At 43.7% G+C, this 16,325-nt stretch overlaps 1 protein-coding gene across 1 annotated transcript in view; it reads right to left on the reverse strand.

The window, feature by feature from the left end:
• vwf (von Willebrand factor) overlaps positions 1 to 16,325 on the reverse strand; it is a 29,624-nt gene that overhangs the window by 3,468 nt on the left and 9,831 nt on the right. Inside the window, exons 14-44 of the mRNA XM_046037478.1 lie at positions 14,429 to 14,529; positions 14,147 to 14,342; positions 13,843 to 14,058; positions 13,339 to 13,585; positions 13,124 to 13,218; positions 12,680 to 12,831; positions 12,266 to 12,369; positions 12,041 to 12,179; positions 11,757 to 11,891; positions 11,073 to 11,219; positions 10,822 to 10,962; positions 7,519 to 7,617; positions 7,262 to 7,418; positions 6,680 to 6,847; positions 6,457 to 6,592; positions 6,046 to 6,355; positions 4,723 to 5,887; positions 4,535 to 4,639; positions 3,952 to 4,095; positions 3,725 to 3,868; positions 3,428 to 3,592; positions 3,244 to 3,290; positions 2,954 to 3,131; positions 2,512 to 2,753; positions 2,219 to 2,408; positions 1,750 to 2,091; positions 1,395 to 1,633; positions 1,089 to 1,191; positions 870 to 941; positions 419 to 523; positions 75 to 280 (exon numbers count right to left, since the gene is read on the reverse strand). Coding sequence (XP_045893434.1) covers positions 75 to 280; positions 419 to 523; positions 870 to 941; positions 1,089 to 1,191; positions 1,395 to 1,633; positions 1,750 to 2,091; positions 2,219 to 2,408; positions 2,512 to 2,753; positions 2,954 to 3,131; positions 3,244 to 3,290; positions 3,428 to 3,592; positions 3,725 to 3,868; positions 3,952 to 4,095; positions 4,535 to 4,639; positions 4,723 to 5,887; positions 6,046 to 6,355; positions 6,457 to 6,592; positions 6,680 to 6,847; positions 7,262 to 7,418; positions 7,519 to 7,617; positions 10,822 to 10,962; positions 11,073 to 11,219; positions 11,757 to 11,891; positions 12,041 to 12,179; positions 12,266 to 12,369; positions 12,680 to 12,831; positions 13,124 to 13,218; positions 13,339 to 13,585; positions 13,843 to 14,058; positions 14,147 to 14,342; positions 14,429 to 14,529 — 5,990 coding nt within the window. The remainder of the gene's footprint in view (positions 1 to 74; positions 281 to 418; positions 524 to 869; positions 942 to 1,088; positions 1,192 to 1,394; positions 1,634 to 1,749; positions 2,092 to 2,218; positions 2,409 to 2,511; positions 2,754 to 2,953; positions 3,132 to 3,243; positions 3,291 to 3,427; positions 3,593 to 3,724; positions 3,869 to 3,951; positions 4,096 to 4,534; positions 4,640 to 4,722; positions 5,888 to 6,045; positions 6,356 to 6,456; positions 6,593 to 6,679; positions 6,848 to 7,261; positions 7,419 to 7,518; positions 7,618 to 10,821; positions 10,963 to 11,072; positions 11,220 to 11,756; positions 11,892 to 12,040; positions 12,180 to 12,265; positions 12,370 to 12,679; positions 12,832 to 13,123; positions 13,219 to 13,338; positions 13,586 to 13,842; positions 14,059 to 14,146; positions 14,343 to 14,428; positions 14,530 to 16,325) is intronic.

The raw sequence follows: 16,325 nt of genomic DNA on the forward strand, positions 1-16,325 counted from the left end.
GAGAGACACAAACACAGTAAAATAAAACAGGACAGCAAAAAAACTGAAACGGATGCATCCAAACACATACTCGCCTTGTCCGGCAGGCAGTTGGTTTCTGTGCAACCACAGTCGTTGGTAGAGGAGGATGTGACGAATCCGGCAGGGCAGGCGTGGGTGGAGTTCTGGCAGTTGCACCCACATTCAAACACGTCACAGCACGTAGTTTTTTTCACAGACAGTTGGCGATGTGCGGGACAAGTGGGGGGGGCTTGAAGTGGGCACTCTTCCCTTTTGCAGACTGAGAGGGAAAAGAGATGAAGAGAAACATGTAAAAAGAGATGGATATGTGCACTGTTTCATGTCTGTCTGTCTGTGTGTGTGTGTGTGTGTGTGTGTGTGTGTGCAGAGCAAAGCAGAGCCTGTGTAAATAGCCTACCACATTCGTATATAGGCTGACATTCTCCGGGGTTTTTCAGAACAACAGTCTGACCATCCTCACAGCGAGGCACTTCAGGCAGGTCACAAGTCACCAGATCACACACTTAAAAAAGTCACAGAGGGAGACACAGTCTGTTGTAGTTGGACAAGAGATACACTCTGTGATGCAAGTGCCTGATTAATACCGAGCACTGAAAAATGTTTATCCAAATTAACTTTTTAAATCTCCTTATGTAGAGCTCTAATTAGCTAAAATACTTTTTCAACATAAAGGCAGGAGAGTTTTTTTGTCAGGATTTATACTTAGTTTCACATATAAGTTTCCCCCATACAAGGCTTATATTGAACACTAACCAGTCAGTTCTTCTAACTTTTGGAGAGGCTACTGTAATATTGGTGAAAATAGAAACATTGTAATGATGGCACAGTTTGTTTGTTTTTTTACATACCACACTCATACTCTGGGCAGCATTTAGACTTTCTCTTCTCTTTCAGGATCTCACAGGGTCCACAGACTGGAGCTACACACACAAATAGATGATTCATTGTTTAATTGTTACAGCTGAGTCCACAATGCAACACTGGTATTATTTTTAAGCTTTAGCAAAACCAGAAAAAAACCAGATACTACTGTGTGCGCACGAAGCAGTAACAGAAGGGGTGCTTGCCTTTGATGTCATTGCAGGGTCGGGCAGTGCAGTTGATGTGTTGTTGGTCCAGACACATGCAAATCAAACATGGGTTCTCATCTGGTACCCAACTCTGCATATACTGTACAAACAAATCAAAGTTCATTTTGAGCACAGTTTTTGGTTATATTATAAATCAACACTAGAGGGAGCTCACAGCACACTTAAATGGTGAACACTTCAGTGGTTTCCCCATCTAAATCTATTAGCATGTGTTTCTGTATTTAAGGTAGTTGATTTAGGTTTTGCATCATTCCCTCACACATTCAGCCATATTTGTCTCACCGTATATGCATGTCCATGGTGGTCAACACACTGGCTGCATGCTTCCGGTGATACACACTGCCCCTGATGCAAAACCATCCCTCCAGTACAGAAACAGCCCTCAGTAGGTGTGTCCATACAGGATGACTCGTTACCCCTGGCAACCGACCAGTCGCCTGGCAACGTCTGTATGCTACCACAGTCCTCTACACACCCTGTCCGACATGCATCATACTCCATGGAGCTGGGGCACCGTAATGCTGCAACACACAGATCAAGCTAAAGTTTATGTTTGGGGTCAGGCTGGGTGTTAAAATGTGTCCACTGCAGCAAGGTAACTGAAACATAAACACCCACGCATGAAAAACTGACTTACGGCAGAGGTGGGGGCTCCTCCAGTCCACGCACACGCCTCTCTGTCTACAGAGGCGTGCGTAAGTGGAAATGAGCTCGCACACGTCTGACTCCTCACATGACTGCTCCTCACACTTGACAAGGAACACCTGGACAGGAATGTGCGCGTGGCACGGCTCAAACACCTCAGATCGTAGAGCCTGACATCCCATCGCTGCTCCAGACACACACACTGCCCTCCGCTTTGGCAGACACACACCGTCATCTACAGCCACAGTCCAGTCTGAGATGAAGGCCGGCTGGTCAGTGGTCGAGCTGCCATTACGGAGGGAAAGGACGTTAGACTTGTCCTCCCCACAGGCACCTGGACGAAAGATACAGAGATAGAACAGAGCTCAAAGTGTTAATGCTGCAATAGAAGCACATAAAGAGATGTGAACAGGAATGACTTATTAAACAGTTTTGAATAAATGGATCTGTGTTTATGTTACCACAGAGTCCAGCAGTGTGGCCAGTTGGGGAGGAGCTGAGCAGTGTGATGGTAAACTCATTGCTCTGAGGGGTGAAAGTCAGGACGTAGCCGTGGTCTGACTTAAGCTGCAGCATCACTCCTCCATAACGCACCAACTCTAGGCCAGCGTGCCGCCACGGCAGTGCAAGTTCTTCCTGATCGATCACTGCCTGCTCAAACAAACACACAGTTAATAACCATTTATTAACTCACATATAATGATCAGTTTCAGTGTCAGTACAGGTTTCTTGACCATAAACATACGTAACTTACCGTTACGTCATCCTTCAGCAGCAGTCTATGTGTTCCGTGGATGACCTCCATGGCTTTCATGCAGACCTGGTTGTAATTCGCTGAGTCCTGACAAGGTCCACTGTGGAGTTTGACCTCTGACCCTTCACTGTTACCTCTGCTGACAGTGAGAAGTGTGTAGGAGCACAAACCATCTCCATCCAGCCTAAGTGCCAAGCCGTCAAACCTCACGACATGATTGGTGGAGCTGCCCATACACATGCCTGTCAACAGAAGGACGAGAGTTTTTGTACAGGAGCCAGAAACATGTGATCTGTTAAAAGCCAGTATAAATAGACTGGAATGCAAGCCTCCAGCATTCATTGTTAACAGCCCAAGTGGGAAATGATGTGCACTTAATATAGACGGGTTAAATATGATGCTGGAAACTTCAGAAGCTGATTCATCCTTTGGATGTACATACAAGGGCATTCCCAATGGCAGCCACAGGTCTCCTGGACTCTGACAGGTAGCATGTTGTTTCTGCAGGCCGGAGGCTCCAGTTTGTCACAGTTGACTTTGTGGTTCTGTACCATCACTGCCCCACTGGGGTGGCACAGGAGAAAGTGGCAGCCGTCTTCCAGCAGCCATGACTCACCAGGCTGAAACACATTAACAAAGAGAGGCACAACTCATTACAAGTATTGCTGTAATGGCTGGAAAAGGTCGCTGTCGTGCTGTAACTTATGTAAAACCTCGGCAGATATTACCCACCTTTCTTTCATTTCCATTATCATCAACACAAAGTCCTGGTGGACCAGCTGCAAAGCGAATAATCAATATCATCATTATGATTTATTAGCACCATCATGGTAATACATTATTTAAAAACTTCTAAAGAACAGATTTATTTTTTAGCATTAATCATTTTACTGTATGTGTGTGTGTCTGTAAGCACCTCTGCAGATTCTCTCTGCGTAACCATGGTCCAGGGTAAGCAACATCAGCAGTTGATCCATGCTGTGCAAGTGCAGAGAGTTGTCTTCATTGCCATGGTGACCAAGCACACTGAGCTCACCCTTGTCATAATCTGGTCCTACCCCAATGGGGAACACTGATACACCTGAGGGAGGAGATTCTTATCAGTAAAACTACACCCCATTTGTGAGAAAGGAAGATGGAGGATGGAAACATACTAACTAAATTTTGAACTGAGGTTTCCCAATGTTAATCATGTAAGTGGTGACTTAATTACCTGCTGCCAGTGCCTCGTTAGCTGCCACCTTGATATCATCTGCTGATTTGTCCGTCACCAGCATCACCACAGCCTTAGCTACACCGACTCTTCCACCACTGACTGGCGAGATGGCTGTCTGCACAGCGAATCGCAGCGCAGAACCTGCAGACGGATAGAACAGTGAGTGTGTGTGTGTGTGTGTCAGTGTGTGTCTGCTTTATGTGTTTGCGCACAGTGTCCACTACCTAGCGCAGGGGCAGCGGTGGTCCTGCTTGGCATGCTTTCTGTCAGGCTCAGGAGGTGGGATTTTCTCTGTTCATCCTTCCAGGTGATCTCTGCTGTGTTAGTGTCGCCATATTGAAGCACACTCACCTGAGTGCCATTCAGCCCTGCACACATAAACAAGGAGTTAAATCACTGTAGGAATGCAGGGAAGGAGATCCACAATCTGGTTACTTTAATAAGCATTAGTAGTATAAATGTACATGAGAGTGTTCTTAAACTTAAATATGCTAAAAATGTTTGACCCTTAAGGCATACACTTTACCATCTTTAATACTTCTAAAGTTCGGACAAATTTTTTATATTTTTATAGCAAAAATCACAGCTCTAAATTATTTAAATTTAAATAGAGAATTGTTTTCCCAAGGCGTATCCGTCTCTTACTTTTTAAAAAAAAAAGAAAACCTGTGCTCAAGATTTAGAAATCTCAGACAGACTCATTGAAAACAGGTTGAACTAATACAAATACTACACATCAGTGAATTGCAGTGCAAATTACATTCAAAATGTAGCTAGAAGGGTATTTAGGGGCTGGGTCTCACCTACCTATGTCAGCATTATTGATGAAGGCTTTGACAAATGTCTTCATGTCCTCAATCTGCCCTCCAGCCTTCAACAGGAACATCACATCCACAGGCTTCTTACATGGCACTGTGCAAAGATATGATCACGAATGAATACAGGCTAAGGACTAATTGTGGATTAAATGATTAAAATGAGTGTGTCTTCTCTACCTGAGGGTGGCAGGCTGGACAGCGTTGGGACGACCAGGGGTGGCAGTGTAGGAGAGCGGGGCCTGACTGTGGTGCGTGTTATATTGACTACACGGTGGACCAGGGTTGTCAGGCGGTTGTAATCATCAACCATCAGTGGGCGTTGAGGGTAGCTGAATGGTAGCAAGTCAACCTCATGTACTTTTGGTCCAACGCCAATGGAATACACATGCGTTTGAGTGCTCATAGATGGCGGGCGTGTCACTGTGTCAGTAGGCGGGTTTTCTGTCACAAGGAAGACCAGCTGAGGAGGAGTGGGGCCATGTGTAGATTGGACTGTAGCCATTTCTTGAAAAGTCGTAGTGACAGCGGCGCCTGTGTTTGTCTTATTTCCACCCCTCCACTGAATCTCCCTTAGTCTTTGCAGCAGCAGAGTCCTCTGCTGCCTCACCTCCCACTGACTGATCTCCACTGTGACCGTTACTGAGTACTGGATCACAGTGATGCGAATTAACTCCTCCTCCTTTGTGAGCTGTGAGATAACTTCCTCCAGGAATAGGAGCGACTTGTTAAAGTTGACCTCGCCAACTGAATCTGAGCCTTCCAGGATGAATGTCACATCTTTAGCTGGAGAGACGGGAGATGACGATGTAGTGATGGGAGACAGACCAGAGGGTTTGGTGGATGTAGGTGTTTTGGAGAGGTGTTGTGCGGGGTTGGGGTCCAGACGAGGAACCGGGGTTGTGGTGGTCATGCCCTGGCGAGCCTTACCTGGAGTGGACTTCGGCGTTGGAGGTTTAGCGACCTCAGGCTCCATCCCCAAAGTGCAGAGGTAATCTGTCAGGTCTAACAGGCGATCAGGCAGCTCACCTGTGCTGCTAAGCACATAGGCCCTGTTTTCAGGGTTGGCCTTGGTGATGTCATTGATCTGCCCCATGTTCACCCCAGGACCTAATGCCACTGTCAGGGTGGTGATAGCTTTCCTGCGGAGCATCTTGGTGATGGCACGGACGGGGCGAGGGTTGGCACTAGCGGTCAAGATGATGGCAACACGGCCAGCGTGCTCACGCTTGTTCTTGTCATAGATGTTGATAACCAGATACTTGACAGCCTCATCCAAGAAGGCTGCATCTCCTCCTGTGTAATGCAGCTCATGCACGGTCTTCTTAAACATCCACTTCTGAACCTACAGGCATGAATGAGTGAGAAAAATGCAAAGATCAAGCAACCAGATGTAGATCTTTACTCTGACATTCAGAGTAATTTCCATAGAAAGCTTAATGCAGCACTGCATATTTCTACACACTTTGCTGTGTCACACATGCACAATATATGTTTATCTACCTGTAGATCATATGTTTTGACTCCAGAGTGGTAAAGCAGCACTGTGGCTCGAGTGTGAGCTGAGCCCATGCGGAATCGTTCAACCACTCCCAGTATAAACTCTTTGGTTGCCTGAAATTCGTCTTCGCTTAGGGCCTCTGAACCATCCAAAAGGAATGCCAGATCCATGGCACGGTCACACGTGCCCTCAGGCATCAAGGTGGTGAAGGGTTGGGTTGTGGAGGTGGCATAGGCGGGTGTTGGTGTTGGAGTGGTGAACATGGTGGAGGCGGAGCAAACTTCACAGCTCAGGGTGTTGCTGTCACAGTGACTTCAGAAAAGTAAAATCAAAGCATCTTAAAAGAGTGCAAAGCATTAATTACAAATCCAAAATATCCAGCCTTGCAGCTTAGTGTTTTGACAGAGTAGTACCATATCTTGCAGTGGTCGGGGTCATCGTGGTTCAGGATGACCTTGTTGCCATGGGAGATTCTCTGACCCTCATGGATACACACCTTACACTGAGAGGGATCTACACAACGCATGGCCACCTCATCCAGTAGTTGGCCTGAGGAAAAATAAGGGTAAAGTTCAACTCCCACGCACTGTCTGTATGTTTATACAAGAATGTATGTCCGGAGAGTGTTTTTGGCACCTGGGGGGCAGTTGGCATGGCAACCTTCCACACATGTGAGTGAGCAATGGAGGGGATCTGGGTGCTGGCAGGTGATCGGACAAGCAGGGCCACAAGTATTGTACCTCCACTGACATAACTCCTCCCCTACACCTGGGCTCTTAGGGTTCAGCTCCTCACAGCTCATGGCTAAGGAAACAAGAGTTCAACAAAAGTGTACATATGGCCTATGCGTCTGACCAATCCTAACTATATACATGATCTGCAACTTGCATAATAAAGTTCAATAAAGTTTCAACTAGTTTTTCCACAACATCAAATCTGATATCAGAGTATAGATGAAGTCCTTATCTCAGTTTAAAAAACAACCCTAACAGACGCTCATAAAAAGGAAAATTTTATATATATATATATATATATATATATATAAAAGAATAGAGCTGCACAGGAGATGGCATATGCTTCAAACAGAATTCTTTACTTATAAATATTACATATTGAGAGATATTGTCTGTCTGTGTGTGTGTCTATATCATCCAGAAAATAACATGATGAAAATGATAAAAAGTCTGCGTGGATCATGCATAAATTCTTCACACTCACGGCAAAGGTCGTTGGACCTCCAGCTGATGGATACACCCCTCTCTGAACAGGCCTGAGCATAGGCCGAGATGACATCACAGAAACATGCACAGTCGCCCACTGATGCACAAGAGCATGCTGCCTCCACACACATATCTACATATGGCTCTGCATCCACCTAAAGACACACAGGAACAGGTCAAGAGAGAACCAAGTGCATGAACTTATCAATGAATGTGGTGTCAAGGTCTATCTAGTGTGTCTGTAATTACACTCACCTGGCTGTTGCATTCTTTAAAGAGAGGACCAGTGATCACACGACAGGACTGCTCCACTGTAACCAACTTGACAATGTTGTCGCCGCAAGGAGTAGGTACCTATACATACAGAGGAACACAAACAGACAGATTGATCACAACATCATGTTAGACAGACTGAGGCACTGGGTGGGGATCTCTGGAACCGCCTTAGAATGGTTTTCATCCTACCTGTCAAATAGGAAGTTCTGTGTGTCTGTGAACAACTATGTCTCTTCATTCTGTCCATTTAAATATGGTGTGCCTCAGGGGTCGGTCTTAGGACCCATTTTGTTTTCCTTGTATCTGCTTCCCCTTGGACACATTATTCAGAGACATGGTGTTTCTTTTCATATTTACGCTGATGACACACAGATGTATTTGCCGGTCAGATCCACAGACCCTGGCATGCTGAGTTCACTTACCAACTGCCTCTGTGAAGTCAAAAATTGGATGTCAAATAATTTCCTCCAGCTGAACTCATGCAAAACTGAGATCCTAGTAATTGGGTCCCAGCAGATGGCAAAGCAAATACTGCCATCTGTTAGTTCCCTAGTGAATCATGTTAAGCCTGTTGCAAAGAACCTTGATGTCTGGTTTGATAGTAATTTAAATTTTGAGCAACACACCACAAAGCTTGTGCAATCATGTTTTTACTAGCTTAGAAATATATCTAAAATACGATCTATGTTAACTTTTAAGGACACTGAAACCATTTTATGCCTTCATCTCATCATCCCTGGATTATTGCAACAGCCTTTTCACTTGTTTAACCCAAAAATTGATTGAAGCAAAAATTCTATTGATCGACTCCAGACTGTCCAGAACTCAGCAGCCAGGCTTTTAACCAGAACTAAAAAATATGACCACATTACCCCTGTTTGAGCTTCATTACACTGGCTCCCAGTATGTTTTAGAATAGACTTTAAAATTTTATTGATCACTTTTAAAGCTCTTCATGGCCTCTCACCTTGTTATATTTCTGACCTTTTAGTCCCATACACACCAGCACGTACCTTGAGATCCTCGGGCAGAGGTCTGCTGTCTGTTCCAGAGTCTCGACTGAAAACTAAAGGGGACAGAGCGTTTGCTGTCAGGGCCCCGAGGCTCTGGAACAGCCTCCCCGAGGAAATCAGGTCGGCTGAGTCAGTGAACTATTTTAAGTCCCTTCTTAAAACATACTTTTATATGAGAGCCTTTCCCGATTATATTTGATTCTATTTTTATTTTTTTTATTTTTTTATATATTTTATATTTATTTTAAACGTGTATTTTATTCTTACAAGTGTTTTCTTGTTTTTAGCATGTAATTGTTTTTATGTGTTTTATTGTTTTTACACTTGTGAAAGCACTTTGTAACTGGTTTTTGAAAAGTGCTCTATAAATAAAGATTATTATTATTATTATTATTATTATTACTAGCGTGACAGTGACGGCTCTTTGCTAATGTACTGTAGAATGTTTAACCGCTATACTAGAAATGCAATAGTTAGTCATTTAGGAACTAAAGTAGTGTTTTTGGATTTTTCAGAACATTAACCACAAACTTTATATCACCTTTAAGTCAGTATGGTACAAAACTCAACTGGCACAAACTTGCCTGGGGAAGGTAATCCATCACAGTAAACATGTAGTCTGCTTCATCTGATAACAAATGGTGTATGGAACCCCAAGCCGCGTTTCAACCAAAAGTACCGGGGAGTTTTAAGTAGGAACTTAAGGGTTCCTTCAGCCCATTGTTATGTGCGTTTCCAACGTGGTCTAAAGACCTGTGAGAATTAGGCAAATTAACCAGCTGACGTAGGCCGATTCGCCATGCAAAGCGATGCACAGGCATCATTATTTAGCAACCACTATCCATGAGCAAAATTTATAAATGAACAGATCAGATTTGATTGGAATATGATGAAAAACTGCTTGACCATTAAAAACAGCTTTTTGTGTGGGAGTATAATGAAGAGACACACTATACAGATGTTACAAATTTAATACCAAACTGGATAAAGCCATCAAGTTCTTAAAAAGAACTCAGGCACAGAGAAAACAACACAAAAGTAAAATCGTGACAGTTTGGAAGGTTCTTAAAACCTTTTCAGCCGACAAGAGCTGCAGATCAGCTGACGCCTGAGTGTCATAGGAACATGATGTTTAACAAGCTTTATTACCTACTGTAATCAGCTGTTCCACTTGTTTTGGAGAAGAGGAGACCGACTTCGCTCTGTGTAAAAACTTTCTGACAGATGAAAACTTAAAAAAACAACTTTCGGACCCAGTATTTAGCTCCATCACCTGTTCCCTGTAAACACACGGCTGCTCGCTGGCTGTTATTTCCGACCAATACATTTAATGCCGACATATGATCCCAGACAGACATCGGCGAGACTTGTCTGTGTGTGCTATCTGACTGTTGATTGCAAACAACGGTGGAAAAGAAAGAAGCAGTCCTAGAAAAAACACCCGACATGCTCGATTTAAACCCAGTAGCCTCTACTCGTCCATTCAGAAATTTACTGCACGGCAAGCCCCACCCCCCCAAAGTACCGGTACTTTAGGAAACCCCCAGAGCAGAGTTTTTGAGAACTAAATTTAAACCCTAGTCCCTTTGGTGGAAACGCAGTGAGTTCCTCCAAAGGTTCCTAGTTCCGGGGTATAGTTCCTTTGGTCGATACGCAGCTTTACTGTATATAACCTCATCGAAGCCAGTCATATTAACAGAGCTGGCCCTAAATTGTCTTTCACAGGGCCAGACTCAGTGTAGCACTGGCACCAGAGGTCAACCTCAAACCTCAGTCAAGCCACTTATCAACCACATTCCCCGTACTTGTAAAACATTTACCTCAAAAACTAATTGTAATAACATAAAAATGAATTTGAATGATATCTGTTTTAGGCCTGACATTTTTCTAGACTGTACTCAACTTCACAGCAGATCCTCAACTCTATACTATAAGGCAGATCTCATACATTTCTAATGTTTGCATGGGATACAGTACAATTTTTGGTTAATAGTGTAAATTTTCTTGGGTAGAAAGCAGTTCCAATGAAAACTGTTCACAGTGAAGATTGTTGATTATCCAGAGTAAACTATGTCTGGATAGACACGTTACAGTCTTTATGTAGAGTCTTAATAAATCTTTATTGAAAATAAATAAATAATTGAATGCATTTTCAATGTTCCATTCACCTCCGTTGTATCGTGGTGGGGCAGAAATCTCAGAAATGGATATAAATAATATAAAACCAAAGCAAGAGAAAATATGTTTTTGATCTAGGACCAGAATTTACCTGTGTGGCATCGGCACAGCTGGGAATAACCTTCCAGGAATTCCCAAAGTGCGCAAAGTCCACCTCCAGCTGGTTGTTACTGCTCATCAAGTCGTTGTTGACGTTCCCATCAAAGTTACCACACAGGCCGCACACCCGGTTCTACACACAATAAAATGTATGCAACAACAAGGACATGTTTAATATGAAATAATGTAAATATAACAAACAAGATTCAATCAGTCAAAAGTAGTGCTGTAATACATTAGTACCCTGTATGTGGCTGTGATGTGCACCAGGAGGCGAGTTCCCTTGTCCCAGCTGAGGGAAATGTGTTTACCAAGCAGCAGAGTGTAAAACTGACCAGACTGCACAATCTCCACCTGTGAGCCTGGTAGCACCGGCCTCTTCATCTTCACCTGCGAGAGAGAAAGATAAAAACCTTGGATGCATTTGGGATTTTTATAGATCAATGGACCCCAGAAAGTCCACAAAAGTTACATGGCCATGTTTAGTAATGCAATTATGGAATTCCCATTACAAGAAATAGACAGGTTTAATGTAGAGAAAATACTTAGTCTTCAATTCACCAAAATCACACAGCAAACAAAGTCCATTTAATGTTTTCTTAAATATTATACGAAGATTTAAGGGCTAAAGGACTACTTCAGTAAAATGTTCATTTCTGATGATTCCTTCTGGTTGTATGATTATAAAAAAAACTTGTTTTGGGAAGAAGACCTTTATTATTACATATGATATCTTATTTGTCAAGCTTGGGACAGGGGACAAAGTTCTTTGTTTGCAATGTAAGAAGTTATGTTCCATGTCTCACAATTTTTTCACCACTGCACCAGTATTTTTGGTGTCTTTAATGTCCATTAACTGTAGTTTTTTATAGTATTAATGTGTTTGTGTGAGTTGACACAGTATATGTGTGTTTGTGAGTGTGTTACCTCTCCATGTTGCATTACAATCAACCCTCCCCGGTAGAAGATCGTGACAGCTTTTGCACAGCGATGTCCCACAATTCCACAGGACTCATTCTCCACCAGCACTCTGAATGAACCATCTTCTCCGTTACACATATCCTATTAATAGTGAAAGTAGAAAAAGACAAAAGCAGGAGGAGGATACAGAGGTTAAATGAAATTAATGTATATACCATTTTTGCATGTTTTCACACCAGCATACTGTGCAACCCACACTGGAAATGTTTTTGGATTTCTTTGTGTCCTACCTGGACCAGGACATATTGACAGAGGCCAGGGAAGGAATATTTGAGGCCATCAAAACTGATGTAATGCCCCTCCCCCACAGTGCGGCACACACCATCGCACACCTTCTCTGTGCAGCGCCACTTCCTGTTCTCACACACACTGAGAAACACAACGAGAAATGCTGTTAAGCACGCACAGGGCAGGTATTCCCCATTCATAACCATGTCTGCAAACAATTTTTTTACCAGGTGTTGCAGTCCACAGAGATGGTCTGTCCTGATGCATATGGTCTGTTGTTATGGTAACAGGGACACTGTTCCGGTGCAATGCAGTCTCTGCGGTGACGAACCTGAAATCAATCCGCTAATCAATCAGCATGATCAATTTTAGATGTTTGGTGCTTTATCTGTGTCACACACACACACACACACACACACACACACACACACACACACACACACACACACACACACATGTTTGTTCCTAGCCCCTTACCCTAACCTTAACCATCACAACTGCATGCCTAACCTTAACCCAATTCTACCCCTAACCCTAAGACCAAGTCTTAACCCTCAAACAGTGCTTTAAACTTGTGGGGTCCAGCATTTTGGTCCACCACACACAAACACACACGCTCACAAAGATAACACACCACCTACTGTGCCGGGTGGACAGAGGCAGCCAGGGATGCAGGCGAGGCTGACACAGGGGAGATCCAGATTCTGGCAGGTTCTGGCACACTCCAGGCCTTTTTCTCCTGCATCACACTCAGCACGGACGAGTGGAGGAGGGCACTGGGCTGACCGGCGCTCTGCATTCACATAAACAAACACCAATTAATTACATGATGCTGGTGATCAGTTCCTAAAATGCAAAACCCACAGTCACAAAGAAAATAAAGCAGTTTAACTTGAATTTCCAAGTAAAACTAACAAGACTTTTTAGGGTGATCACACCAGTCATACTGTACTGACCCAGTTGTTCACTGCATATAAGGGTAGCACAGTCTCATGTTAAACAGAAATGGTCAAATGAAAGAAACCATATGGACAGTGGATTATACAAGTCACGCAACACATGGACATTCAATAGAGATTTTGTACCTCTGGATGGAGCCAGGTCATCGTCATAGAAGAGGTCAGACAGTAAAGCGCTCCTTTCAGGGGAGCTACAACGCATGGAGCCATTCTCACAGTAGCTACACACACAAGCAAAGAAAAAACACCCAAGAAAGTGAAAATGTATCTATGAAACACAATGTCTATTAGCATATTATAATTACCATGGTTTCAGAATATCCACATGCACAGTCACTGACCAGATGCTGTTGTGATCTGCGTAGACATCATTAGGCTGGTAGAGCTGTCCGTCATGCAGGCAGGTGCACAAGTCAGCTGTCACGCATTCTCCGGAGTCGCTCAGGTACTTCCCAGCAGGACAAAAACAGCCCTCCTCGCACACCCTCTCCGCCTCACAGCCTGCCTCAGCACCAGATAGAGCGCGACACGTCCGGTCACACACACTCCCACAGGCTTCGTACACCTGGCCTCCGGTGCATCCCAGCTCTGACAAAAACAAATCAGGGGAGGGTTAGGGATCTATTCTATTCTTAAGCTAAGATATATTTTAATCTGTAAAATTTTATTGAATGTAATCCAAATATTCATACAGGTTTTTACACTGTGCTGCTGTTCTTATTCACCTACGTAAAGTTATGACTTACCCAGTTTGTTACTGAAAAAATTAACTTAAATGTTTGCATGTTCACTAGCGTGTGTGGATATGAATGATCAGCTGTTTATTAGTTCAGTGGGAGAGTTACCGCAGAGTGAGGGAGACCTCCAGTTGAGCAGCACTCCTTTGGCGGAGCAGGCAGCTGCGTAGGCAGACAGAGCAGAGCAGAGGCACTCCTCACCGTCCACACATGCGCACACATCATAACGACAGAACCGCTGGAACGGACCCGGGTTCACCAGAAAGTGGCACGGACTGAACATGTCTGCCATTATCACTGAACATGCCTCTTCTGCAAAATGCACTAAGAGAGGTAGGAGGTTTAAAGGTTAGTTTTTTAGGCCATTTTTGTGCTTATGTGTGTATGTGTTCATCTATACGGGTGTGTATACCTCTTTTGGGGTTAATGGCACATGGATCGGTCTCGTGTTTTTGGGTGGTTTCACAGTCTCCGTTGATCCTCCATGATTGGCCAAACGTCTGAGGAGCCGCCTCAATCAGACCCGATTCAGACAAGAAGTCATCACCTTGGTTACCATTGTAGTTACCACAGAGACCACAAGTCTGCCCCGCCCATCGTGGTCCCAGCTGGGGTGGTGGACAGAATTCAGTACAGCTGTTGATCTTTTCACATTATTCTCAAAAAATACCGTTATCCATTAAAATAGTCACACCCTTAAAAGAACGCGGCCTCGCCCATCCCAGTCCAGACGAAGGTCATCTCCAAACTTTACACGTACAGAAGACTGAACAGATCTCTGGATATGCAGACGGCCTGTAGAGGTGCACACACAGGGAACGGATTAGCTGAATTCAATATAAAAATGCAAGCAATTAAAACAATAAATAGCAATACTTTCAGTAGTTAAATTATTGTGATTCTGCTGATGACAATCACAAAATTGACCAATCTCAAGAAATCAGGTCGACAAAGATATTCAAATGAATTCATTTTCATGTTTAGATCATTTCTTTTTGTTGTAGTTTTATTGTTTATTGTTATGGCCTTATTATCAGTACAACACTATATACAGTGCAATATGATTAGGGGGACTGTGAAATGTTGACCTTATTCACTATTCTGCCCAAGTGGCATACCATGATGCATTGGGGTCTGGATGTCCATGCTGTTGACAGAGACAACTCCTCCATGCTTCAGCTTCACTGTCATGTCCTCCAGAGAGGGCAGGCTGAGCGTCACTGAGCGTGTGCACACAGCATCCTGATCATCTGCACACTGAAACACAACACCAACAGCCAAAATACTGTAGATGACAAGCAGAGCTTGTGGCAAAAAAATGAGAGAAAAATTATACTTATAAAATTTGTACAAGTGAAGAACCAAACACAAAACACATTTTTTTTTACCTGCACGTTCTCAATAATGACAGAAAACCCACTATCAGTGCAGTCTCTTGCCAGCAGATATTGACAGTGACCAGTGAAGGTGAAGAACTTGTTGTCAAAGGTCTTGAAGTGAGATTGGCCCACCACCAAGCACTCACCTACACAAAGACCACAGACATATAACGCCAGAAATGAGCAACCCAGGACTTTATTGTACCAGTAGAATGTGTATGCCAGTGCCTTTACTACTGTACATCTCTCTCACCAGGGCAGCCTTCATTAGTGCACTCCCAGGAACCGTGACGGCACACACTGCAATAAAGAGACAATTCGATGAAGAAGCGTTGTTGTTCTTACATAGCAGTATTTCTCTATCAGTGCATCAGTGCAGGTTTCTGCACGCATGTTGCTCTCTCACCAGGTGTTGCAGTCTTGAGAGATAGTGGATCCTGGAGGGAAATGTCGTCCCATGTGCAGACAGGAACACTGAGATACCTCCACACAGCGATTACCGTCTAAAACCTTACCCACTGAAAAACAAATACACACCATGTTACCAGTTTCAGTAACAGAGTGACAAGAGAGGGAGATGTAGTGAGTGGGAGGTTACCAGGGCATGTACAGCCATCCATGCACTCTTCTTTGCAGACCTCCTGGATGTTGAGACTATGGCAGGTTGTAGAACAGGACTTGGTGCATTCACTGTACTGCATCCCAATTGGACACTTGGGGACTGAACACATATTTACATTATTAATGTAACTTCATAGCTTGCAACTACCTTTTTACTGAAAGACAAACTTACAGCACTGGCTCTCCTCCAGCCAGCCACGAAGAAGTATCCCGTGGGCATGGCACGTGCGAGCGTACTCCAGCAGGATTGGACAGTAACAGTCTTCAGTCCCGTCCTGCTTGTCACAGCGACACGCCTCCTCCTGACACAGCAACACGAACGCCTCAGGAGAGACCAGGTGGGCACAGTGCAGAAACACACTAGATGTCTGCAACACGCTGCAGCTGGACAAAATCTACAAAAACATGCCAGATTAAGTTCAAGTCAATACAGTTAAACAAAGGGTAATTCTATTATTTCTGGCAAAAGAAAATGGTTATTTATATCATAGTCACTAATTATAAGATTAGTTTTGTTTTGTTTTAGTGGTTACAGGTTAACAAACTTAAAAGAGACCACATTTGTTGGTGACTGAAGACATTAGTATTCTT

The sequence above is a fragment of the Micropterus dolomieu genome, linkage group LG22, assembly GCF_021292245.1.
Source record: "Micropterus dolomieu isolate WLL.071019.BEF.003 ecotype Adirondacks linkage group LG22, ASM2129224v1, whole genome shotgun sequence".
Lineage (NCBI taxonomy): Eukaryota > Metazoa > Chordata > Actinopteri > Centrarchiformes > Centrarchidae > Micropterus > Micropterus dolomieu.